This window comes from Hylobates moloch, unplaced genomic scaffold (genome assembly GCF_009828535.3).
Source record: "Hylobates moloch isolate HMO894 unplaced genomic scaffold, HMol_V3 SCAFFOLD_19, whole genome shotgun sequence".
Taxonomy (NCBI): Eukaryota; Metazoa; Chordata; class Mammalia; order Primates; family Hylobatidae; genus Hylobates; species Hylobates moloch.
In genome coordinates this window covers 7,501,755-7,528,583 of record NW_026652294.1, presented here as the reverse complement: position 1 = coordinate 7,528,583, position 26,829 = coordinate 7,501,755, and the positions used below count along the sequence as shown (strand labels likewise).

Sequence of the window (26,829 nt, the reverse complement as noted above, 5' to 3'; positions counted from 1 at the left end):
ATAACTTGTCTTGTTTCCAACTTTCTGCAGCAGTTACTAATTCATGTCCATTTTACAGAGGAAGAAAGTGAGGCCCAGTGCAATTAAATGACTTGGCAAAGCTCACGTGTTTAGGAAGTGATGGCAGGGGGTTTGAACCCAAGAAATCAGCTCCTGATCTTTTCTCCACCCTCCAACGCTGGGATCAGTTCCACCACTCACTAGCTGTGTGACCCTGAGCAAGCCTCTCCTCCTCTCTGGTCTTCAGTTTGCTTTCTCCAACATGGGGTAATCACGCCTGTCCCACAAGGATGCAGTGGAGATTTAATAACGTCATATAAGTAGCATGTAAGGGAGATATTTCCAGAATAGTGGAGGAAGAAGCTTAATAAATCCTCTCCCCTCCCCCCCAAAACATGATAAATATGGATAAAATTTCCAACAACCACAAGTTCAATACTCTGGAAATTGGACAATGGGATACAACAAAACGAGAAGCATTTATTCAAGAAAACCTATTGGATCTCAGGTAGAAACAGTGAGAGTTTGTGGCAATATTGATTATAGGTTCTCCCACTCACCACCCATCCCAGCTCTGTCTCTCTCTCTCTGCAGTAGTTCTTCCAGGGTGAGGCAGCTGTGAAAAACAGCAGCTTTGCTTCCAGAAGGGGCTCACCTGTATGGAGCAAAGCACGGAAAAAATCCACACCTGGGAGCATTGTCAAAAACAGTAGCAATTTTGGCAGGAAACAAATGAGGAAGGCCGACGGCACAGCTAAGCCTAAGGTTGTTGTCCTGATTGAGGCAAGCGCTGGACCTTAAACAAGCCAGAACATTTAACAGGAGATACAGGAAATAGGACAGCCACAGTGGGCTTGATAAGTTCCCACATATTCCTGGATCCAGGCTAAACACAAGAACAAGAGAGACTGGAAAAGGCCCTGACTATCTACATATCCCTATTTATTTGAACATGAAGCCATGTGTACAGGCAGAAACTATGTGAAAGGGCCAAACAGAATGTATGATGCACAACTGGGAACTGCCTGAATGCTGAATACATTTCCCAACCCCCACATGGATCCAACAGGAAAATGGAAAAGCCTCAAATATTCAAGATGTTTGATAACAACCTCTGCTGACTCTAAGCTATGCAGACACAGGAGCAACTCCTGGGAAGTCAGATTTAAAATAAAGACACAAGTTTTTAAAAATTGGGCAGAGATATCAGTGGTCCCACACCATGAGGAGACAGATTCCGTAATTTTAGTCAAGACAAGTTATAATACTAAATGATTAAGAAAAGATCAGAATGAAGAGTTGCTATAATGTATCATCTAAGATGTCTAGTCTTCAGCAAAAATTACAGGATGTGCAATAAACGTAAAATTATGATCCAAACTAAGGGGTGAAGGGAAACAGTAGAAAGTATCTTTGTGGGTTCAGAATTTGGACTTAACAGCCAAAGACTTCGAGACTGCTATTGTAAATATGTTCAAAGAACTAAAAGAAACAATGCTTAATGAATTAAAGGACAGTGTAATAATAATGACTCCTTAAATAAAAAATATCAATAACAAGATAGAAATTATTTTTACAAGATCCAAATGGAACTTCTTCATTTGAAAAGTAAATTAACTGAAATGATAAATTCACCAAAGGGACTCGACAACAGATCTGAGATGTCAGATGAAAGGGTCAGCAAACTTGAAAACAGATCAACAGAAACTATCCAACTGGAAGAACAGAGAGAAATAGGAAGGAGGAAAAATAAATAGAGCCTCAGAGACATGTATGGCAAATCAATCATGCCAATAGATGCATAATAGGAGTCTCAGAAGAAGAGGAGAAAGACAAAGATTTTAAAAGTATGAAAAATGATGGCTAGAAACTTCCCAAATTTGACACCCCCCCCCCAAAAAAAAGTCTATGCATCCTAGCAGGTCATTGAATTCCAAATAGAATAAACACAAAGAAGCCACCCCAAGATTTATTATAAACTATTGAAAATCTTGAAAGCAGAAAGAGAGGAATAACTTATTGTGTAAAGGGAAGCATCAAAACAATTAGTGGCTGACTTATCTTCAGAGACAATGAAGTCCAGAATGCAGTGAGATTACATGTTAGAAGTGCCGAAAGGAAAAAACATACATGTCAATCAGGAATTCCGTATCTGGCAAAATTATTCTTCAAAAATGAAGGTGAAGTAAGGACCTTCTCAGGTAAACAAAGGCTGAGAGAACTTATTGCTATGAGACCCGCCTTACTGTTTCACTTATATTAAAGGAAGTCCTTCAGGATGAAAGGTATCATATCACACGTAATTCAAACACTTAAGGACTAAAGAGCATGGGAAAACAAAAACACATAGGAAAATGTAAAAATCTTCATTTTTTTCTTTGCTTCCCTTAACTTACCTAAAAGACATAAGATTAAATAAAAGAAAATCATAAAGCTTTATTGTTGATTTTTTAATATACATAGTGATCTGCAATTATCCCTCAGTATCCATGGAGAATTGGTTCCAGGACCCCCAAAGGGTACCAAAATCTGCAGATGCATGAGTCCTTTATATAAAATGGCACAGTATTTACAAATAACCTACTCATATCCTTCTGTATACTTTATCTCGAGATTACTTATAATACCTAATAGAATGTAAAATGCCATACAGATAGTTATTATATTGTATTGTTTAGGGAACCATGACAAGAAAATAAGTCTGTATATGTTCAGTACAGACACAACCATCCTTTTTTTTTCCAAATATTTTCAGTCAGTTGTTGGTTCAATTCATGGATGTAGAACCCACAGATACATATGGAGGGTAGACTGTGTATTACAATAGTATCACTAAGGTAGGAGGAAGACGTGAGCTATGTTGGAGCAAAGGTTCTATATTTTCCCAGAATTAATTTTTATAAGCACACCTTGAACACTCTCCTAGATATATAATATTAGGCCATAAAACAAGTCTCAACAAAACAAACAAACAAAAATAAATTTAAAAGTACTGAAATCATATAACATATGTTCTCAAACTAAAATGGAATTAAATTAGAAACCAACAAGAAAAAAGGTGAGAAAGTTCCAAATATGTAGAAGTTAATACACTTCTTAATAAACAATGGGCCAAAGAAGAAATCACACTAGGAATTAGAAAATATCTTGAACTAAATGAAAATTTTTATGTCATGCAGCCAAAGTAGTACTTTGAGGAAAATGTATGCTTTAACTATGTATATTGGAAAAAGAGAAGGATTTTGAATCAATAATTTGAGCAAGATTCCATGTTAAGAAACCAGGAAAGGTAGAGAAAACTCAAATCAAGTGAAAGGAAGGAAGTAATATAGAGTGGAAATCAATAGAAGACAATAGAACCAAAGAAAACAGAAAAACAACAGAGAAAAAAATCAGTGAACTCAAAAGTTTATCCTTTGAAAAGACAAAATTGATGAAGTTTATTTACACTGACCAAGGAATAAAGAGGCAGAAAGAAAGAGATGCTACTAATCAGCACAGTCAGACCAATAGAAGGAATTTAGATTACAAAAATAAACTCTTTATTTATGGCCAATAAATGTTTGACAAAGGTTCCAACACAATTCACTGGGAGAAATGATAATAGTCTTTCCAACAAATGGTACTGGGACAATTGAATATCCATATGCAAAAAGATGAATATAGGCATGTATGTTACACCGTACACAAAATTAACTCACAACAGATCAAATATCTACACAGAGGAGCTAAAACTACAAATCTTGTAGTGGAAAATGGGAGAATATCTCTGTAACCGAGGGGTAGGTAAAGAGTTCTCAGATATGAAAAAAGCACCAGTCACTTAAAAAATTAGTAAACTGAACTTCATAAAAATCTCTGTGCATCATTATGAAAATGAAAAGACAAGCCACAGGCTGGAAGAAAAGATTTTCAAAGATACATCTAAATAAATAATTATGTCTAGAACAAATAAGGTACTACAACTCTATAAGATAAACAGCCTAATTAAAATAGGCAAAAAAAAAATAGAGATTTCACAAAAAAAAAAGAGATAAAATGGCTACTAGGCACAGGGAAAAAAAAAAAAGTCAACATCATTAGGGAAAATGCAAATTAAAACCACAATGAGATGCCGCTTTGCACACAACAGAATGGCTTGAATCAAAAAGGCAAACAATTCCAAGTATTGATAAGGATAGAAAATGAAACCCTCATACATTGCCAGTGAGGATGATCAATGGTAGAGCCACTTTGAAAAATAACGTGACAGCTTCTTTAAAAGTTATATTTAAAAGTTAAACATAAATTTACCATATAACCTAGCAATTCTCCTCCAAGAATGCACCCAAAAGAAGTAGAAACATGTTTCTATGCAAAGACTGATATGCAAATGTTCACAATATCCTTTTTCATAATAGTCAGAAAATCAAAAACTATCCAAATGTAGTTTAGAGATGATCAGTTGATTAAATATCTATGACTATTAATCAAAAAATATTTTATCTTAATTATTTGAGGTTTTTAAGGTAAATATTAAAGCCTTCATTGTATAGAAGGGGCATTAAAATCCATAGAAATAGTAAAATTACTATTTTTACAACAAAATCATAATTGATTACATTTATTATTTACTCTGTGTATATGAGAGTCACCATGTCAATATCTTAAATTGCTCAATCCTCCTATCAAGAGTATGAGAAACTATTAGCATGCCCTTTTAAGATAATAAAACTAAGTCAAAGAAGGGCTGAGTGACTTGTCAAATGTCACACAGCCAGTGAGCAGATTAGACACAGTATATGCTCAGAAAGCCTGACTCCAGAATCTGTATCCTTAACCTGTTAAGCTATCCCACTTTGAATTCACAACTAGTAAGATTCATTCAATGGAGCACCCCAGGCATTGAGTATAGATGGGTCATCATCTTCACTGTAAGTCAACATTACACCTCAGCAAACATGGCTCTTGGCAAACCTGAGAGCTCTCCACCTTAAGTAGGAAAATTCCGATAGCCTGTGTCAAATTGAGCCCATATTTTGGGGTCTAACTGATTTCAGTCACATCCAACCCACAGCCCCCACTTAGAGTTCCATTGTTTCCTAGAATTTTGCAAAGAGCTTTCTCTCCAGTGTTCAAGAAGAGTGTACCCAAAAAGCATATGGGCTGACATCTCACATTTGGCTGTATATGCCAGACAGGCAGAGAGACTCCAGAAATAATGAAGAGCCATAGCTGCAAAGTGCTTCCCCGACTCACTCCTCAATGAACAGTTTGATATGAAGAATCTGTGTCTATGGAATAGGATGCTCATCCTGTGAACCATTTGGCTGCCGTTCATATAGCACCTGCCCCCATGAAGCCCACACCATGGTCCAATGGCTTCCATATGTTGAGCTCCTACAATGTACCAGACACTTTGCTATGCCATACTATATGTTGCCTATGGTCATACAGCTATCAAGTATCAAGGGCATGGATTCATAGAGAGAGATATGGAAGAAAACACAATTTGAACTCAAGTCTGACTAAATCACATACTTTAACCATTGAACCTCTCACACAAGTGGCCAAATCATTCCATAAGGGTGCTAACTGTGTCTGTTTTTTAACTATTTATGCTGAAGCCTGTAAATGAAATGCCTGGAAAAAGGCAGAAACTATCCAAAAACCAAATGCATATGCACACGCCAATGTAATTGGGTTGATTAAAATTGAGTGGAAAACATGTAAAATAATTAAACAATAGACCCAGCTCGCAGTGCATGGTGGTTCACACCTGTAATCCCATCACTTTGGTAGACCAAGGTGGTTGGATCATCTGAAGTCAGGAGTTCAAGACCAGCCTGACCAACATGGTGAAACCAGGTCTCTACAAAAATACTAAAATTAGCCTGGCGTGGTGGCGCATGCCTGTAGTCCCAGCTACTCAAGAGGCTAAGGCAGGAGAATCGCTTGAACCCAGGAGGCAGATGTTGCAGTGAGCCAAGACAGCACCACTGCATTCCAGCCTGGGAAACAGAGCGAGACTCCGTCTCAAAAAACAAACAAAAAAATAGACCCAAACTGGAGGGAGACAGCAAGGTGAACAAGAAAGGGATGATGAATAAATTTCAGGAGCGAAGATGGTGGGAGCCCCTGAATAATTATTCAGCACCTGGAGAGCAGACAGCTTCCTCCCTGGCCATGGGCTCATAAGGGTTTCTTCCCAGCAGATGAAGACTCTTGAGATGAATTCACAGGAAACTGGGAGTGTCCACCAGGGTGCGAGACAGAATAACAGTGGCTGCCTTTGAGAAGATGGATTGACAGCCCTTAATTATGTTCTTCAGATCAAGTCCTCAGAGACACAGATTTTGCCAGCTAAAATCAATCAACACTGTAGACATTTTGCGGGGAGGAGGGCACGCCCAAGGGTTTCCTCACATCGATCAGAGAGACTTGGCAACTCCTGCTTCAGCAGCAGAAAAATGGAAGGGAACAGAATCTGGGACGTAGCCAAGGGGAGCTGAAAGAGCACCCTCACTGACCTGCCTGAGATTCCACCCTTGTATTCACTCTATGTAGGCTTTGGTGTAGGTTAAAGCATCATCTAACCAGAGGGGGTAGCCTGGGAGACAGGAATGGAACTGAAGATGATTACATGGAGAAGACAGGGTCATTTGGGAGGCTTCAGTATGTGCCTAGGTGTCTAGAGGAGACAGGGGACTCTGGAATAGACAGAGGTCAGCATGAGGACACTGCTTCCTAGAGAGGACCATGGAATGGGCAGCATGGACTTCGCTTCCTTCATAATTTTGCTGAAGCCAGTCCAAGTCACAAAGATCAGGTCTGCTATGCCACGCCCCTGCTGAAACCCTTCAGAGGAGCATCACTGAACATCTGATAAAGCCCAGACTCTCTAGCTTGGCTAACAAGAACCCAGAATTTGCTTCTGTCAAACTCCTCAGCCCCTTTACTTGGCACTTGGCATCTTTTATGCTCCAGCACCACAAAACTATCTATGCACCTCCGTGACTCCAGATCTTTGCAATCCTGTACCCAACATGAGAATGTCCTGTAACCTTTCTCCTACTCAGTTCCTCCAGAGTGTTTCACGAACCTCATCTCAAGTACCACCTACTTCTGAGATGTCTTCCTGAGTGCCCCACTCTCACCTCCCTTGGAAACATCAAATGTTTTAGTGGCATCTCCTGGGGTGTCCCGAAGCCAGCTCTGTATGGAAGTTGCTGGTGCCTAGCACAGGATCTGGTTAAAAGCAGGCACTTGGTTAAAGTTGGATGAAATTAATGATAATTATTTAAAGCTAATATCCATGAATGGCATGTCCTGTAATGAACTGCACTAAATATTTTGCCTGCCCTCAGAGGGCTTCTATTCAAGTCCTGTGTGAACATGAAAAGATGCTCAACACCCCTAATCATGAGGGAAATGCAAATCAAAACCACATTGAGACACCATCTCACACCCATTAGCATGGCAACTATCAAAAAACAAAAACAAAAAATAACACATTGGCAAGAATGTGGAGAAATTGCCATCCATGTGCAGTATTGGTGGGAATGCAAAATGGTACAGCTGCTATGAAAAACTGTATGGCAGCTCATCAAAAAATGTAAAATAGAATTACCATATGATCCAGCTATTCCACTTCTGGGTATATACCCCAAGAAACTGAAAGCAGGGTCTCACCAGGGCCTACTGGAGGGTAAAGAGTGGGAGGAGGGTGAGGACCGAAAAACTACCTATTGTGTACCATGCTTATTACCTGGCTGGTGAACTTATCTGTACACCAAACCCTTGTAACATGAAATTTACCTAGATAATAAACCTGCATGTGTACCTCCCCTGAACCTAAAACAAGAGTTCAAACAAAAAAAGAAAGTAGGGTCTTGAAGAGATATTTGTACATTCAACCCAGCAACCCCATTACTGGGCATATAGCTAAAGGAATAGAAATCCTTCTATTATAAAGACACATGCACATGTATGCTCATTGCAGCACAATTTGCAATAGTGAAGACACAGAATCACCCTAAATGCCGATCAGTGATAAACCAGATAAAGAAAATGTGGTACACAGACACTATGGAATACTATGCAGTCACAAAAAAAGAATGAGGGCCAGGCGTGGTGGCTCAGGCCTGTAATCCCAGCACTTTGGGAGGCCGAGGCAGGTGGATCATGAGGTCAGGAGATCAAGACCATCCTGGCTAACATGGTGAATCTCCGTCTCTACTAAAAATACAAAAAATTAGCCAGGCATGGTGGCGGGAGCCTATAGTCCCAGCTACTCGGGAGGCTGAGGCAGGAGAATGGCGTGAACCCAGGAGGCAGAGCTTGCAGTGAGCCAAGATCGTGCCACCGCACTCCAGCCTGGGCAACAGAGCAAGACTCCATCTCAAAAAAAAAAAAAAAAAAAAAAGAATGAGATGACGTCCTTTGCAGAAACATGAATGGAGCTGCAGGCCATTATCCTTAGCAAACTAATGCAGGAACAGAAAACCAAATACCACTCATAAATGGGAGCTAAATGATAACAGCAAACGGACACATAGAGGGGAACACCACACACTGGAGCCTGTTGGAGGGGAAGGATGGGAGGAGGGAGAGAATCAGGAAAAATAGCTAATGGGCTAATGGGTACTAGGCTTAACACCTGGGTGATGAAATAATCTGTACAACAAACCCCCATGACACAAGTTTGTTACAACAAACCTGCATGTGAACCCCCGAACTTAAAAGTTAAAAAGGAAACATGGAATCAACCCAAACATCCACTGACAGTCGAACAGACAGGTAAAATAAGGTATACATCCACAATGGAATATTTTTCAGACTCAGGAAGGAAATTCTGACACATGCCACAACATGAATGAACCTTGAGGACATTATGCAAAGTGAAATTAACCAGTCACGAAAGGACATATGCAGCATGATTCTACTTCTGTGATGGACTTAGAATAGTCAGATTTATAGAGACAGAAAGTAGAATGATGATGGCCAGAGCCTGAGGGGAGGACGAATCGGGAATTATTGTTTAATGGGTACCAACTTTCAATTTTGCAAAATGAAAAAGTTATGGAGATGAATGGTGCTTATTGTTGCTCAAAAATATGAATGTACTTAATACCACTGATCAATACACTTAAAAATGGTTATGGTGGTAACGTTTATGCTATGTGTATTTTACCATAATTTTTTTTAATCCCTATGTCAGGAATCTGAGAGCCTGAGTTCAAATCCCTGCTCTACTACTACCTGGCTGGGTGGTCATGGCCTCAGCTGCCTACGCTGTGAAATGAGGATGATTCCCAGAGTGGGAAGGCTTTATATTTTGAATACTGTCTTAGCTCATGGTTCTGTAACCTTTTCATAGTATATCTGATATTTTGTAATGAGAGTTTATGCATCTGTGATAAAAGACATATGCTATTTTTGTTTCAGGAACACAATATATCCATCGGGTACCCACCAAATGAGAGTACTTCATTGGGTAACAGTCTTGGCATGCACACCAACATTCAGACCCCACATGTTAGACCCACAGGGGACTTCACCAAGACCCATTTTACACCCTGACAATGAATCCCCTCTGCTGCCGTCTAGTGTCTAATGACAATATTGACCTTTTCTAGCTGTCAAACTTGTCTTATTAAATCCTGAGGTCTTAACTGCTTTGCACACAGAAACTGATAGTTTGCCCACCCGAGCACGTGTTCATGTATAATTCATGGCATATCATGTGGCCTGGCAAATGAATATTTATCAGTTTTTTCATCAGAGGCAGGATGGTGTTTCTTTTCGTTGCTACCAAAATTCTATGCTGCAGCAAATAAAATTTGTGAGCAAATAAAAAAAGAATAAGCAGCAGCAAAAATTCCCAACCAAGTCCATTCTCCTTGTAATTTTCCATTTTCTGAGGCCTCTAGCGTGTATGGAGGTGGTTTTGGTTTGGCTACAACAGAGAACTGCTGACTCATTCAGAATAGAAACACTTCCATATGCTACACCCTTTGCCTCCACAAAAAACTCCCCCACACCTGACTCCTGCTCCATTTTCAACCACAGAGGAGCCCAAGACCCTCTCAGTGGCTCCATTCAGCCCCTCTGAATGAAGTCAAATTTTGAGAGACCAAGAATAAGGAACCCCTGAACGAAGACTGGTACAGAGTGATTGATGGCACTACGTCAGGCAGAATTTCATGGCTTCCAAAATGGGCCACTACCCAGAGAAGGGACAGCCCTCTGCCACAGACATCTGGGGGTGATGTCCCCTCTATAGTGAGTTAGGAGGACCCTGCAGAAGGCATTGCCTTGTCTACTGAAAGTGGCCTGTGCCCTGGTGCCCACTGCAAAACAAGAAGACACCTAAGAATTGTGACTGTTTACATCTAGTCTTCTGACTCATTCATTGAGGACTGCAGTGCTGATGATCTCAGGCACACACAGGCACATGCAGGTGCAACAGGATTGTGAACACATGGTCTGTGCAGCTTGTGTGTCATCACCCTGGATTTGAAAGAGGATGATGATATTGATGGTGCTGCTGCTGATGTTGATGATGGTGGTTAATGTATATTGAGCCCTTACTATGTCCCAGGCCCTGTGTAAGCTACATGAACTATACTATTACATGTTATCCTCAGAACACTCCATTGAGTTTCATGGAGTACTCTTTCATCTTGCTATTCAGATCCCAGCTCAGCTATCATCCTCCATCACATCCGCTTGTTTAATTAGTTTTTGTAGCACTTATCCTGAAATTACGTGGATCCCCTATATATTTTCTGCATTGTGGTCCTTCCCACTTTACAGATGAGGAAACTGAGGCAGAAAGATGACATAACCAGTTTACATTCACACAGCCCCAGCTGGGAATCAAATTCAAGTCGGTTTGAACTACCTCCCTTTATGAACTATGTTCTTTAAACTATCCTCCCCTGGAATTGAGAAACTTGAGTCCAAGGAGCAAACCCACAAATGCCTGGCTATGTGGCCTCGGGAGTGCCACTTCATCTTAAGAAACGTGGTGTTCTCTTTTGTAAATGGGGTGTAATAGCTCTTCTTTTTGCAGGGCTGTTAGGAAGATGAAATAGGGCTTTGCAAATTCTAACAAGCTCTCTAATCATTGATAAGCCTGTGGCCATTCTCAAGAGAAACATTTACTGAAAGTTTGGCACTGGAAGTAGAGATGAGATTCCATGAGTTTACGGCGTAGTTGGAGAAAGAAGACACACAGGGACAAAAATACGAAGTTAGGTTTGGGTATTCATTCATTCATTAACTCAACAAAAAAATTATTGAGCTCTTGCCGGAAGCCAGAAAACATACAGGAGATTTACATTATTCCAGATAAGTGCTACATAAACATCAAAACAAGAGGATGTGATGGAGAATGGTATCTGAGCTGGGATCTGAATAGCAAGATGACACCAGCCATGCAAAGATTCGGGGAATGAGTGCTCCGGGCAGAGAAAACAGCTCGTGCAAAGGCCCTAAGGAGTGATGTTCATTAGAATTCTCAAACATGGGGCCTGATGTAAATATTTCCTAAACATTTTGGACCCTGAAGCCCTCTTTTCATAGACCACCCCAGGGTGCTGGTGCTGAATGGAACACACTTTGCAAATGATGACTTTTCACCTTGCTAGGGTCCCTTTTAGCTGGGATGCTCTCTTCTCATGACTCTATTCTTATTCTTTTCCTAAAGTTCCTTATATAGGGGTCAGAAGGGGCATTCTGGGCTGAGTCAGGTCCCAAATGACATTGTTGTGGGGGTTTGGTCTAGAGCAAGAATTTGAGTGAAACCTCATGCTGCCCTCAGCACTGCACCCAAGGTCCTGCTTTCAGATTCCAGCTGGTCCAGATGCCCCCTGGGGCAATCCCTTATGGAACACAAGCCCACTGGACCTCAGTCAAAGTCACGTTGCCCAGGCTGGTCTTGAACTCCTGGACTCAAGCGATCCACCCACCTGGGTATCCCAAAGCACTGAGATTACAGAGGCATGAGCCACTCACCATGCCCAGCCTTGGAACATATCCAATAACCAACATATCCGTATCTGGGGCCTTCACCCCTCTCGCATGTGCTCCACCTACCTTCCTTTCATCTATTCCCTCGGAGGTCGACATGAGCTTCTTCAGGAGTGGAGGGTCCAGCACCTGGAATTGCCGGCGGAAGTGAGTGAGCCCCATGTGGTCAGCATAGCCTAGGGAGGCAGGAGCAGGCAGGAGAAGAGCACAGAGTCCAGATGAGAAGACCCAGCCCAGTTCCCTAAACCCCTCGACAGGAGTTCAGGGTCCTGCTTCCCAGCCTGGCTACTAACTTGCTGCATGGACTCATCTCTTGGGACCTCAGTTTCTCCATTTGTTAATTTAACAGACTAGATTTGATTGGCACTTCCCAGAGGTGTTCCTGAGAACACAAACCCTATAAAATGCTCCACGGAAAGTTTGAAAAAGCTGCACACTCATCTGCCTCTTGCAAGGTCCACGAGCCATGTCAGCATCCAAGTCAAAGGCTCTGAGAACTGATGCAGGGGAGATGCCTGATAAGCCATGAGTTTCCCAACGTTAGCCCAGAGTTTCCCAAACCTGTTTGACAAAGGAAAGTGTTTTGTATAACACGTATTACCACCCCATACACTGTAGGTAAAGCATGCTGCATTGGGCAGTATCTAAGGGCATTTGTAAGTCTACCATGCAGGGTGGACACAACTGCATCATTCTATGTGGGGAAATGGGAAGAGAAGGGGCACCTGAAAAGCTGTTGGGAGAAAATGGCATTAGATTCAGTTTTTGAAGAAGCCATAGGGTTTTCCAAAAGAACTTGGTATGGAAGAGCCCCCTCTAGGCAGAGAGGGCTGTACAGACAAGAACTAGAACAGGGAAGTATAAGATACATTCCAAGGCTGGGCACGGTGTCTACAAAAAATACAAAAATTTGCCAGTCATGGTGGTGCGTGCCTGTAGTTGCAGCTACTCTGGAGGTGGGAGAATTACTTGAGCCCAGGGGGCAGAGGTTGCAGCAAGCCATGATCGTGCCACTGCACTCCAGCCTGGGTGATAGAGCGAGACACTATCCCAAAAAAGAAAAAAATTATTTTATAGTCCACAGTAACAGCCAGCACTTACTGAGAGCTTATGTGTGCAAATCTCTAGGGTAACAACTTCCTCATGTTATAGACACTCATGGGCCTATATTATTACCCTCATTTTACAAAAGGGGAAATTGAGACCCAGAGACACGAATTCACCTAGTTACACAACACAAAACAGTAACTGTCTCAGCTGGGACTCAAACCCAGAGAGCGGAGAGTAGCCAAAGACGAGCAGAGACCAGGTCCCAAAGGAAATTGAATGCAAATTCCAGGTCTCGAGGTTTAGACTCTTCCCTGGGTACAAGAAGAGCCTCAATTGCTTCAGAAAGACCCCTCAAGTGACTGGATCAGAAAAGGTATGGTAAAATCTCACTCCACTTTTGAGACTTCACAATAAGCCAGATGCACCAACTAGGAAGAACAGCAATTGTGTGTGTGTCTAATCCTGGAAGGCTTCCTGGGGAAGAGGAGGGTCTCAGACCAGCTTTGAAGGATGCAGACAGCACAGAGATGGGGAACCTGGGAGGTTACCAGCCTCCTTTAGGGCAGACCTATCTGCGTTCATGTCCCGTCTCTGTGCTTATGAGCCCCATGACTGGGACAAATGATTCACCTTTTGGAAAAGATTCAATTTCTTCACTTGTCAGATGAGAATAACAAGATCTATCTTCATATGGTCACTATGAGGATTAAATGGGATGACAATTATAGTAAAAGCGGCTAATGAGTATTATGTGTTTTTCCACAACCTGCCACTTCTCTAAGCTTTATTGTCTTATTAAGGCACCCAGCCCTATAGCAGCCTTCAGCGATATGAGCTATTACAGGAGAGGACAGGGAGATAAGCTCTAGGGAATTTCCTGGGGTCACACGGCCGGTGAGAGGTGGCGGCCAGAATCAAGGCCAAACCATCTCCCTCCAGAGCTGGAGCTGTGCCTACCAGGCTGCACAATAGGTAATGTTTAATGAATATTCACTACATACCTTTAGCACAGTGAACATGATCTCATTTAGTATATGTGACAACATGGTGTCTAGTATGTAGTAGGTACTCAATAGCATGCATGAGTATGTATCACACATGCATGTGTATATATGCATATATATATTATATATACACAGATTCCAAATAATAAATATTTGATGTATCTGTGTATGCATACAAATATATCTCATGTGAGTGTGAAAGAGACAAACATGACTTACAATAGAAATAAAAAGAGGAAATGAACCAGGTCTAGGAGACAGAAATTGGACATTTCTACCGTGAGATATCAACCCTTCACTTAGTTGGAAAGCTCATCATGGCTGAATTAGGCTGTGCTGAGAACAGAGAGGGCAGATGGTGTCGTGAGGTCACGTGGACACAGGAACAGGACGCCCTGACCCTGCATGCACACAGGTATTCTAACAGTCTGACCCAGGCCCAGAGTGCCTGCAAAGGCCCAGCACTTCCTGCCAAGCAGCCAAATCAAATCGATTAAGTGTGGGGGACCAGCCACTGTGGCTGTGACCATCCCCTTCTTCTCTTGTGACATTATCTGTCTCCCTCCTCTGCGGCTGTGCGGACGGGAGGGAAAATCATTGATATGGTCAGCGGAGTGAGGGTCTCATCTTTGCTTCTAGCTGCTCCCAGTCAAATACTCTGTGCCCAGGGGTCCATTATTAACCCAGTAGGGGGAGATGGGGAAAGCGACCATACACTAGGGCACTAGTGACCACGGAGACTTTAACCAAATGAGGTGCCCACTTGAGACTTCTGCCTGTCCCAGCCACCCTGTCCTCTGCAGAGAGCATGGCCAGGTCTGAGCCATTTCTAACTGTCAGAGAGGGGAGTCAGTGTGGTGGCCTTTGGGGACTGAGAGGCAGAAAAGAATAGCAAGGACTGAGATCAAACTCAACTCTTAAGATTGGCTAATGTGGGGACATCAGGTGCACATTTTCTTACTAAAATACAGACCCAAAAACTTCAATCCCTTGACTAGAACCCCCCCATCCCCCTGCCAGCCCATCATCTCCCCAGATGGACGTGGAGATAACCCAACAGAGGCCTCTATTCGCAGCCTGGGCTGGTGGATGCCTCAGCCTCTTCTCCCATTCTGAATCCACTTCTCTGAAAACCTGCCCGTTTTATGCCTCCATCCTTCATACTTGCTGATCCTTCTGCCTAATGTTCCCTCCCCTTGCCAGAGGTGAGCAGTTTCTTATGCTTCAAGGCCTGACTATGGTATTACATCGCTGTGAGCTTTCCCCAAACTCCCAGTGAGAGTAGGAAGCTCCCTCCTCTAGGCCTCAGGGCCTCCTGTATCCGGGGGTGATATGAGCCCTCATCAAATCATATCATCGTCTCCTGGGATCACAGCAACCTCCCAAACCAAACTGAGCATCGTGAACACCAAAATATCACTCATCACAGAAATTCCACCCTCTATTGCAAGACAATGCTCCTTAGAAATTCATGGCTAAAAGGAAAACACAGCCCTAGTTTTCTCGGAGTGTACAGGCAATTCTAGAAATAATATGGGCTTTTTCAACAGGTGCAGCTAACCACCATAGCACACATATACCTATGTAACAAACCTGCATGTGCTGTACATGTATCCTGTTTTTTTTTTTTTTAGAAGAAATAAAGAAAAAAAAAACAGTGGGCTTCAGGCTCAAAGAGACCTGGGTCCTGATCTAGGCTCTGCCACGTCCAGGCAATGTGACCACGAGCAAGTACTTCCACCTCTCTGAGCATCAGTGGCCTCATCTCAGAAGACTGCTGGGAAGAGTAACCAGGATGCTGGGTGTGAAGCTCCTAGCATATGGCAAGGGCTCCCGTCCCTTGGCTGCCACTGGTGGGTGGACATGTCCCAGGAGTCAGAGACAAGGTGCTCTGTCCTGGCTGTCTCTTACCTGTCCTATGCAGACGCAGAGCCTCCAGAATGTGGAACCCAGCAAGCTGGACCCTCAGTGCTGGGATATCCAGGGCCAGAGGTCCACCTGCCCCAGGGTTGTCTCTACCAGGCTGCGGTGGTGTTGGAGATTCCTGCCCACTCCTGCTTTCCACCACAGGGTTCGGTACCAGGCAGTGGATAAAGTGCAGCCGGGACCTTTTGATCATGCTGGTCAGTGCATCCTAGGACCAAATAGAGGGAGGTCAGGGCCAGTTGTCTCAGAGAGACACAGAAAGGGGACTGGACCCTCCCCAAATATTCATTAAGCCCAACCTGGGCATCTTTGGGGCCCCTATGTCCCACACCAAGGAGCTCCCACCTACAGCCTGATTTGTACTCATGAGAAATAATGGTTCTTGTTGAAACAGATGAAGAAACTGTGGCATGAAGAGAGCAAGTGAGTGGCCTCAGGTCACACAGACCAGTGGCAGAAGAGCTAGGACTAGAACTCGGACTAAGGGCATTTCCACTATAATGCACTAGGAGGTTCATTTTTTTATTATTATTATTTATTTTTTATTTTTTTTTTTTTGAGATAGAGTCTCACTCTGTTGCCAGGCTGGAGTGCAGTGGTGCGATCTCAGCTCACTGCAACCTCCTCCTCCCACGTTCAAGCGATTCTCCTGCCTCAGCCTTCCGAGTAGGGGGACTACAGACATGCGCCACCACGCCCAGCTAATTTTTTGTACTTTTAGTAGAGACGGGGTTTTACCACGTTGGCCAGGGTGGTCTCGAACTTGTGACCTCGTGATCTGCCCGCCTTGGCCTCCCAAAGTGCTGGGATTACAGGTGTGAGCCACTGCGCCCGGCCACTATAAGGTTTATTTAAAGGTGTCCTTCCCTTGTCTCAGCCCATTCTCATTTCTGCTCAGCCTGGCCACTGACCAATCTCATGTCCTCATTTATTCAGATTCACATTCCAGGTCTAGGTAGCACATTTACATCCAGCTGGGTCCTGCCGCCTTGCCCCAGGGGAACCTAGTGGTAAGCAAGGCAGACAGGGCTAGTCTGGCTCTCATATGTGTCACTGGAGTCAAGAGGGCATTCATAGCTTGTGGGAACTCCCCAGGCCTCTCAACTCAACACCAAACAGCACAGGCTTAGGCCTCAGACTTGGATCAGTCACTTCCTGGGGGCGTGACCAGGGCCAAGTTTCAATGCTGCTGGGAGCCCCCATTTCCTCCTCTGTGGAGCGTGGGGTGACGCTCGCCCCTCTGGCCTTGCTGGGGAGGTTACAGATGATGTAGGCACATGACTCAGCCCACAGGAGATGAAGATGGAGGCAGTGAAGGCCAGGACACCATGAGACAGGGTGCCCACTCACCATCTGCAGCTTGATCTGGGAGCACGGGGCTTTCCTCCTCACCGCGGCAAGGCTGCTGGCAAAGGTCCTCCTCACCATGCGGCTCCTCTGCAGGGCCTGCTGGGAGGTGCCCTCCAGGCCTGCCACAGCCCGGCACACAGGAGGCAGCTTGGCCCGGGCCTGGAATAGACTCCGCAGCTCCTCTCTGGTGGGGAGGAGGGAAAAGAGAGAGGAGCTTTAGGAGGTTCTTGGGAAAGCCTTGGACTGGGTGGTGGCAAAGGGAACAAGCCTTCTTGCTTCCTGCTCCTCTGCTTCCTAAAGCCTCCTCTATAGTCATGTGTCCTAGCTGCTCCCCTTCATTCACAGCCCCTCCTGCCAGGTGAGGCTTTGCTTCATGGCAAATGCCAGCTCCTTCCCGATGCCTGTCTTCTACCTTCAAATGCTCCCTCCCTCCCTAGGCTTACAGCATCTGTCCTATGGATATTCTTGTCACTTACATACCTACAGCAATGCTACGACGCCTGTACTCTCTTAGAGGGCAAAGTCCTCTCTGCTATTCCTAGACCAGGCCTAGCACACAGTAGGCACACAGCATGTGTTTCATGCAAGAAGGAATGACTCAGGCTGGGCACACAGTTTCTGGAGCTGCAAGATAATGTCAAATAAATACACAGCCTGATACCTGAGCAGATAGTACCTTCTCTCAACATCCCTGTCACGGACAGATTCTGAGGTTAGTGGCCAGGATGCTAGCTTTTCGTTTTTGTTGTTGTTGCTGTTGTTGTTGTTGGTTTTTTTGAGACGGAGTCTTGCTCTGTTGCCAGGCTGGAGTGCAGTGGTGCAATCTCGGCTCACTGCAACCTCCGCCTCCCAGGTTCAAGCGATTCTCCTGCTTCAGCCTCCCGAGTAGCTGGGACTATAGGCACACACCACCAGGCCCGGCTAATTTTTGTGTTTTTAGTAAAGACAGGGTTTCACCATGTTGGCCAGGATGACCTCAATCTCTTGACCTCGTGATCTGCCCACCTTGGCCTCCTAAAGTGCCAGGATTACAGGAGTGAGTCACCACGCCCCACCAAGGGTGCCAGCTTTTTAAGTGTCTGTTCCAATAAAGCAGAGCTGGCCTACCCTCTTCCATGAGCCAACTATGAACCAGGCTCTTTAATAGGTCATCTGCTACTTTACGTCACCAAAGCCTTCTTAGATCAGACCTGGGAGCTTTCGAACCTCATTCCCCTTTCTCAGATTATGAAACCGAGGTCCAGGTCATGTAGCTTAAAAGATGGAAAAACAGAATCTGAACATTTTCCTGTCTCCGAAGCTGAGCTATAGCCGCTGAGTCTTGTAGCCTCATCCAACTCTTATTTATGGTGCAGGAAGTAGAAACAACCGAGAGGAGGGAGAGCGACTGCCTGCGGTCACTCAGGTGACAAAGGGCAGGGCTGAGACTCAACCCCTGCCACCTGAGTCATCATTCAGTCCTCTGTGTGCTCGCAAGTCCTGTTGCCCCATCCCTGGCCTGAATCTCTCTCCAGGAGCTGGATGTGCACGAGCTCCACTCCTGGATGTGGGTTTCCAATCAGCTCTGACATCATATCCTGGGAATTCTCCAAGCATCTCTTAGACTCAAGTTGGGTCCTGGCTGTGCCACTGTTTTGCTGTGTGAGCAAAGACAAGCCACTTCACTGCTCGGGGCCTCGATTTGCCTCATGTGTAAAATGGGACTAAGGATCTTGTGTTGTGATAAGGATTAAGAAGATACTCATAAAGCATTTATGCTGATCCAAGGCACATAGGGAGTAGTGAATAAGTGGTTCTTTCTCATCCTGGTGCCCATCTGAGACACCAGCCCCTCCCTGGTGGTCTCAGTTTCTCTTCTTGTCTCTAAGCTCTACCCCTGAAGAATTCCAGCATTGAACCTGGGAGGGTGCGTGTGCACACGCACATGCACACACGCGCACACACACACACACAGCATTTTCCAATAACCCTCTGAACTAAAAGCAGAGAATGCTGCCGGCCTCATGCCAGCACTCTGGGCTGAGCAGCCAGGGAACGCAGTGAGCTTTTTTTAATGCTACAAAACGTATCATTTCAGTTTTACGACCCCCTAGTTCTTGAATGTCCATAAAAGTTGTTCCAGTCACATCATCTCTCAGATACTTAATGAAAGGCAAAGTGCCAAAATAAGAAGTCACAGCTTTTTAGCTTTTGTTCCACCTCCCGAAAAGGCCAGCTTTTCTCCTCGGCTGGATTCGCTCTGGCCCCAGGGAGACATTGCACTGCTCCAATTCAAGTTATGGTTCTTTGCTCCATTATGGAGGGATGGGATTTCTGGGCTGGCCCTCCCACACTGTGTTGGCGTAACTGCGTAGTTTCGGTGGGAAGGAAAACACAGCGCCTCCAATGCGCCATCCCCGTCCCCAGCCCTGACCCAACTCACCTTTTCGACTGTTGCAGGACCTGGGGTGCATCCAGGGCTGAGAGGTTGGGCTTGGCTCTGTGGAGCCAGCCCGTGAGGTCGTACCGCACAGGGTCCCATCCCAACTGGTGGAAAATCTCACACTGGAGGGGCTGCTCACAGGTCCGCAGGGCAGAGGACCCTGGAAACAGACATAGTGGCATGAGTGCTGGAGCCTGGTGGGGACACTCCGCAATCAGTTGGCATCCCTCAAATGCACAGTATCCATCTTAATGTGTTTCCAGATAGCTAACGCTCATGGTCAAAGGCACCCATGTTTCTCCTGCTGTAGTGAATTTGTGTACACTATTTCCAAAGTGGATTTTATTCTTTCTTGCTTTCTTAAATCTAGGATACCTGTTTTTCCCAAACATCATCCGTACACTCAATCTCCTCAAGTTTTTCTATATATATAACCACATATCACCTGGGCTGTGATTTACTTAATGTTTTCTTTAAATCGACTTACATTTTCACAAGTACAGTACATTCATTTTAAAAGAAGCATCATATCGCAGATTTGATGTGCAAGATACGTTTATTTTCTGATAGGCATGGAAATTATGATGAAATATTTTAAAAATATTTAGTTGTATGCCACGTAAAATCACTTTGAATACCATCAACCACATAAATACAGGGAGTACTTTTGGGAGATACGGGCACATTGGTTCCAAGAGACAGGGTGGGAGAAACAAATGGGCCTGATCTTGGGGGCTAGAGAAATCCTAGGTTCTTTACTATTTATTACTGTGTGAAAGGTGCCGAGCCCCGTCAGTCTCTGAGCATCAGTTTCCTCCTGTGTAAAATGTGGAGTAAATAACGCATACCTCCCAGAGTGGCTTATGGTTTAAAGGAGGTAATGTATGTAAAATATTTTAGTATGGTGTCCAGCACATAATGGTCACTCCGTCAGCAGTAATGGTTGTCACTGCCCTTGACTGCACTTAAACCTTTGCTGATGTTCCCGAATCACAAAGTGTTGTTTATGTTCACATCCCCAGTGCCCAGCATCATGCTTGGCACATGGAGAGTCCAGAAGTGCTTGCAGAATGAATGCATGGATTAATTAATTAATGGATTGTTGTTCATTTATTCTATCACTCTCACTATTGTGACGCTCACAGGTTGCAGTCACAGGTTTGGGATAGCTGTCTCCACACTAAATGGCCCCAGAAGAATTTTTTTTTTTTTTTTTTTGAGACAGAGTTTCGCTCTTGTTGCCCAGGCTGGAGTGCAATGGAGCGATCTCAGCTCACTGCAACCACCACCTCCCGGGTTCAAGCGATTCTCCTGCCTCAGCCTCCCGAGTAGCTGGGATTACAGGCGTAAGCCAACATGCCCAGCTAATTTTGTATTTTTAGTAGAGATGGGGTTTTATCATGTTGGCCAGGCTGGTCTCCAACTCCTGACCTCAAGTGATCTGCCTGCTTCAGCCTCCCAAAATGCTGGGATTACAGGCATGAGCCACCGCACCCGGCCCCAAGATGGATTCCTATTAAGAGTGGTCAGATTATCATGACTCTTGGATCTATTCGAACAATCTTAACTTTGCTTTCCCATCCTGCTATTGCCAACGTACTCGCATGCACTAGGGTCCTGAGTCTTCCCCTCAAATCCTAATTTGCTGCCTCTAAACTTCAGTAAGCTAGGAAACAAAGGACCTGCATTTCCTGGAACTCCCTGCAAAATAAAGCAGTGTGAGAGTCTGCAGCTTTCGTGAGCCTGTGTAGGAGTAAAGGGCATGGCAGCTGCCACCTGTGGCTGCTTAGAGGTACTGTGTGCTCACTTCCCAGATTGCCCCTGTCCAGGATAACAGAAGTTACCAGCACAGAACCCTTCCAGCAAAGTTTCCCTGTTTCATGAGTGTCCTGTGAGGCTTTCAGAGCTGTGCAGTCCCTGCCCTCAAGAAAGTCCCCTGCCAGTGGGAGAGTGAAGCACCCACGGGGAGTAAGGTGACAAAGCACACACCAGGCTTTGGCGCAAATGTCCACGCTGCATTTGCAGTGCTGCAGGCATCTGTTTACCTGGCTGCCTCCTTCCACTGTACTGGAAGCAACTGGAGAGCAGGAACTGCTTGACTCATTGTTAGGCTCAGCAGCCAGTACAGGGCTGGGCTCTGAATAAGGACCGTGACCAAGTAGGGGACAGGGAAGAAAGAAGAAAGGATGTTGATGTCTGCTAAGCCCTGGCTCCTAGCACTCTCTGCTGGACATGCTAGCATGAGTGATTTCACTCTGTTTGGTAATGTGAGCATCTCTGGGCTAGTTTCTAGAAGATGACACTGAAGTTCAGAGACATGAGGCAATTTGGCTAATGGGGCACAGCAGGATGAGGCCACAGGTCTGCTGGTCCAAAAGCCTGCCTCTGTCCAGGGTGATGTCCAGCACATGGAAATGCCACATTTTCCCAGGCAATGTCCTGGAAAACAGTACCCAGCTTCCAGGCCTGCTTGTTCCCCTCATTCACTCCTTTATCCTGAAGTTGACTTTTATTCCACAATTTTGTCCATGAAAGCATTTCCCATGAAGTCTTTGGCTTTCAGGAGCCCCATGGATACTTCTGGAAGATGGAGCCTTATCCAGCATATCTCTCACAGCTTCAGGCTCCGTCACCTCCCCCAGCAGCCTGAACCCCCAGACAGGGCCCCCTTAGCCTCTGCAGGCCACACTCGGAGGTTGATGAGGGCCTGTCACCTGACTGTCCACTGCGCCTGGGCTCCATGAGAGCCGATCCCAGTTCCTGCTGGCCCTTGTGGGAACACTCAGCAAATGTACCCGAGGTAAGGAAACGAGGTCATAAACAGCGAGCCCTGGGTTAGCCGGAATGCCCCAAGTGTTCTGGATGATTGAATGTTCTCATTAACTCAGAGCCAACCAGAAAGCAATAGAGGAAGAGAACTATTTTTTCTTTTTAACCAAAATCTCGTAATTAATGTGTCTTCTCTGGGGGTTTAAGGCAAAGGATGTGGACAGAGTCTCTTCCTTGGGTACTGAGGGCTTTATAGCACACTGCTTGGGATAGCTGGGACTGACACCACAGACCTCATGGATAAAGGGGAGGGGCCACAAATCTAGCCAAATCCCCTTCTGCCCACTCCAGCCTCACCCTACCACATGCCTTCTGCTTCCAACCCTACTTTCCATCTCTTTTGCCTACAAGGCAGGATCCAGAAAACATTCCCTTTAATAATACATTTCATTGATTCTGGATCACTGAGTTTTCACATATTCATCAGTTTTGTAAAAAGTATCCACTGTGCACCTCATCCAGCCAGGTGTGCCAGGTGTCGTCCCCACAGAGGTGACCAGCCTGGCCCCTGTCACCATGCAGCTGGCCTTCCCCAAGGGGAAATGACTGATGAGCAAGTGTGGGACATGCCCTGGTGACCAGTGCAGTGGGGAAGAGAAAAACCAGGGAGGGAGCCAGGATCGCAGGCAGGGAGGGGTCACTGCTTTTTACAAGGAGGTCAGGGAAAATCCATGAGCAGCACTGGGCTGGAATGTGGCAGAAGGGCCCTCCAGGCAGAAGGAGCTGCTGACGCCAGGGCCCAGAGGTGGGAATATGCATGCTATGTTTGAAGAGCAGCAAAGAGAGCAGTGTGATGGGGACAGGAGAGGGGAGGGGAACGTGCAGATATGGCCTTGTTATGATCAGGGCCCTGGGGAGACAAGGAATAGGAGCAACTGCCCTCGGGGGCGCCCAGGGTCATGGGGAGAATGAACAAGCAGGCAAGCAAGTAGAGAAACAACCACAACTTCACAGAGCTGGCAAGGGCCCTGAAGGAAGAAACAGGGAGTTGTGATGGGGTAGCGAGGCTGCCAGGGGGACAGCTTCAGACAGGGCAGGGAAGGTATCTAAAGGGTGACCTCTGAGCAGAGAGCTGAAGGAGGGGGAGGTGGAGATGCTCCGTGCACGCAGCGCCTCCATCCTCACCACAGCCCCCGGGTTTCACCAGGACTGCCATCCTACGGAACCGGGAGGGGACTTTCGAGGAGTCGCCAACAGTGCAGTTGAGTGGTGAGCAGAAGCCAGCTCAGGGCTCTAGGACCCAAAGCCTGGGCTTCCCCAGCTCTTTCTCCTGGCTTCTTTTGGATCTGAGTGAGATGCCTCCCCCGCTCCCCAAAATCTCCAATCCTGAGCCCATATCATACACAGAGGCAGTGGTCCCTTTGACAGCCTGGAGAGTCACAAGTCCACCTGGCCTTTGGAGCGAGGCCACCCAGGTTCAGTGCTAGCCCTGTGCTCAGCGCCTACAGGGCCCTGGGAAGCCACTGGACCTCAGCGAGGACTCAGTCAGCTCCTTGTAGCTGGGGTGCAGTGAAGCCCACAGGCCTGGCTCCAACCAAGGGCTCCACAACTAGCAGTTTCTGCCACTCATTCATTCTCCTTCCCCAGCTAGCAAAGAGGCAGACGCATCTCACACCCTGCATGGAGGGGAATCCATCATTGCCAGGTTTAAGTAAATGCCAGGAGTCCTGCAGGGTGAGCACGGCCAGGGCCGTGGCACAACTTCCTGGTCCCTAGGCACTTTTGCTTTCATGGGCACCTTCCTCCATGAAAATATATATACACACACATATATACAAACACACTCATACACATATATACGCACATATACACACATGCACACACATATACAAACACACTCATACATATATACACACACGTGCACACACATATATACAAACATACTCATACGCATATACAAACACACTCATACATAGGTAGACGCACATGCACACACGTATACACACTAATACATATATACACACATATACACACATGCACACACATGTATACACCCATACATATATACACAGGCGCACACACACATACATATATACACACAGGCACACGCACTACATACATACCCTCACATATACAAACAACTAGACATACACACAGGCACACACGGATACACACATACACATACAGACACACATATACACATATATACACACATGTTCACACACATACACATATATTTACACACAGGCATACACATATACACACACATACAGACACACATACAGTTATGCAATGGAGATATGTTCTAAGAACTGCATTATCAGGTGATTCGGTCCTTGTGGGAACACCATAGGGAATGCTTACCCCAACCTAGATGGTACAGCCTACCACACACACAGGCTGTATGGTACAGCCCATGGCTCCTAACTACAAACCTGTACAGCATGTGACCGCACTGAATACTGTAAGCCACCATAACACAATGGTAAGTGCTTGTGTACCTAAACATATCTAAACATAGAAAAGGTGCAGCAATAATATGGTATTACCATCTTATGGAATCACCATTTGTATACACAATCCGTTGCCTGAAACACTGCTATGTGGTGCATGACTGTGTGTGTGGAATCCCAGCACTTTGGGAGGCCAAGGCGGGTGGATCACTTGAGGTCAGTAGTTCCAGACCAGCCCGGCCAACACGGTGACACCCCGTCTCTACTAAAAATACAAAAAATTAGCCAGGCATGGTGGCAGGTGCCTGTAATCTCAGCTACTCGGGAAGCTGAGGCAGGAGAATTGCTTGAACCCACGAGGCGGAGGTTGCAGTGAGCTGAGATCGCGCCACTGCACTCCAGCCTGGGCAACAAGAGTGAAACTCCATCTCTCTCTCTCTCTCTATATATATATATATATTTGTGTGTGTGTATAATTTTATAGGCATATATTAAAGAATTGCACTTGGCCTAAAAGTAATTTTTCTTTCCAGAAATTAAAACGTTTTCTGGGAGAGAACAACACACACTGGGCACATGGTAGGATAAGGAGGGAGAGCATCTTGAAGAATAGCTAATGGATGCTGGGCTTAATACCTGAGTGATGGGACAATCCGTGCAGTAAATCACCATGGCACACATTTACCTATATAACAAACCTCCACATCCTGCACATGTAACCCTGACCTTAAAATTTAAAAAAATTAAAAACAACATTTTCATGGGCCCCCAGAACACCAGGCACTGTGCCTCCATGATGGGCACAGAAGTCAGCTCTGCACCAGTCACTGGCAGAGCCGAGCTCTCTGGGAATAATTTAGGAATTTGCACTGTGAGCTTGCTCCAGAGAGAGCTGCAGGAGGCATCAGATGCTGTTGCTGCTTCACTGGTTAGATAATCCTGTCCTGATGTGGGCACAGGAATCCGCCATGAATGTCTCAGACAGAAGCCTCTGCTGGTCACCAAAGGGTGGAAGCTTCTGCCAGCGCTCACTCACTGGATGGTGGCTCTTCTCCCAATTTCTTATAAACTGTTCCAGTTGCACAATCACCCGAAACATTCCATCAAGATGCATCTGTCTACATCTCCAATGACTTCAACGAGGCCAAATCCAATGGTCATTCCCCAGCCCACACCTCACTTGACCTTTCAGCCGCATTTGATAAGGTCGATCCCTCCTGTGGCTTCCAGGGAGTCACATTCTCCTGGCTTTCCCTCCTGCCTCCCTGGCCACACCTCGGTCTCCTGTGCTGGTTTTTTGCCTTGTCTCTGACACCTTGACATAGGAATGTCCCAGAACCTCATCCTTGGACACCTTCTCTGCCAAGCCTCATTCTCTCAGTGACCTCAACCAGAGTCACAGTCCTTAGTCTTCTTTCAGACGCACCTGCCTTATTGTCTCTTCTCTGCTGGAAGATGCATCTCCTGGGCTAGGACAGTGGCTGCCACATATTAGGTGCTCCATCCATATTTTCTGGCCTCAAAGAGGGTTGGGACTGATAAGACCACTAAGTGCATTTGCCTTATTATTATTTTTTTTTTTTTTTTGAGACGGAATTTCACTCTTGTTGTCCAGGCTGGAGTGCCGTGGTGCGATCTTGGCTCATTGCAACCTCCACCTCCTGGATTCAAGAGATTCTCCTGCCTCAGCCTCCCGAGTAGCTGGGACTACAGGCGTGCACCATCACACCCAGCTAATTTTTTGTATTTTTAGTAGAGATGAGGTTTCACCATGTTGGCCATGCTGGTCTCAAACTCAACCTCAAGTGATCCACCCACCTCGGCCTCCCAAAGTGCTGTG

The 26,829-nt window shown here is 45.4% G+C and overlaps 1 protein-coding gene across 1 annotated transcript in view; it reads right to left on the bottom strand.

Annotated features, from left to right (window-relative positions):
- MYO18B (myosin XVIIIB) overlaps positions 1-26,829 on the bottom strand; it is a 256,961-nt gene that overhangs the window by 166,416 nt on the left and 63,716 nt on the right. The window contains exons 14-17 of the mRNA XM_032139582.2: positions 19,768-19,927; positions 17,346-17,529; positions 15,981-16,203; positions 12,082-12,191 (exon numbers count right to left, since the gene is read on the bottom strand). Coding sequence (XP_031995473.2) covers positions 12,082-12,191; positions 15,981-16,203; positions 17,346-17,529; positions 19,768-19,927 — 677 coding nt within the window. The remainder of the gene's footprint in view (positions 1-12,081; positions 12,192-15,980; positions 16,204-17,345; positions 17,530-19,767; positions 19,928-26,829) is intronic.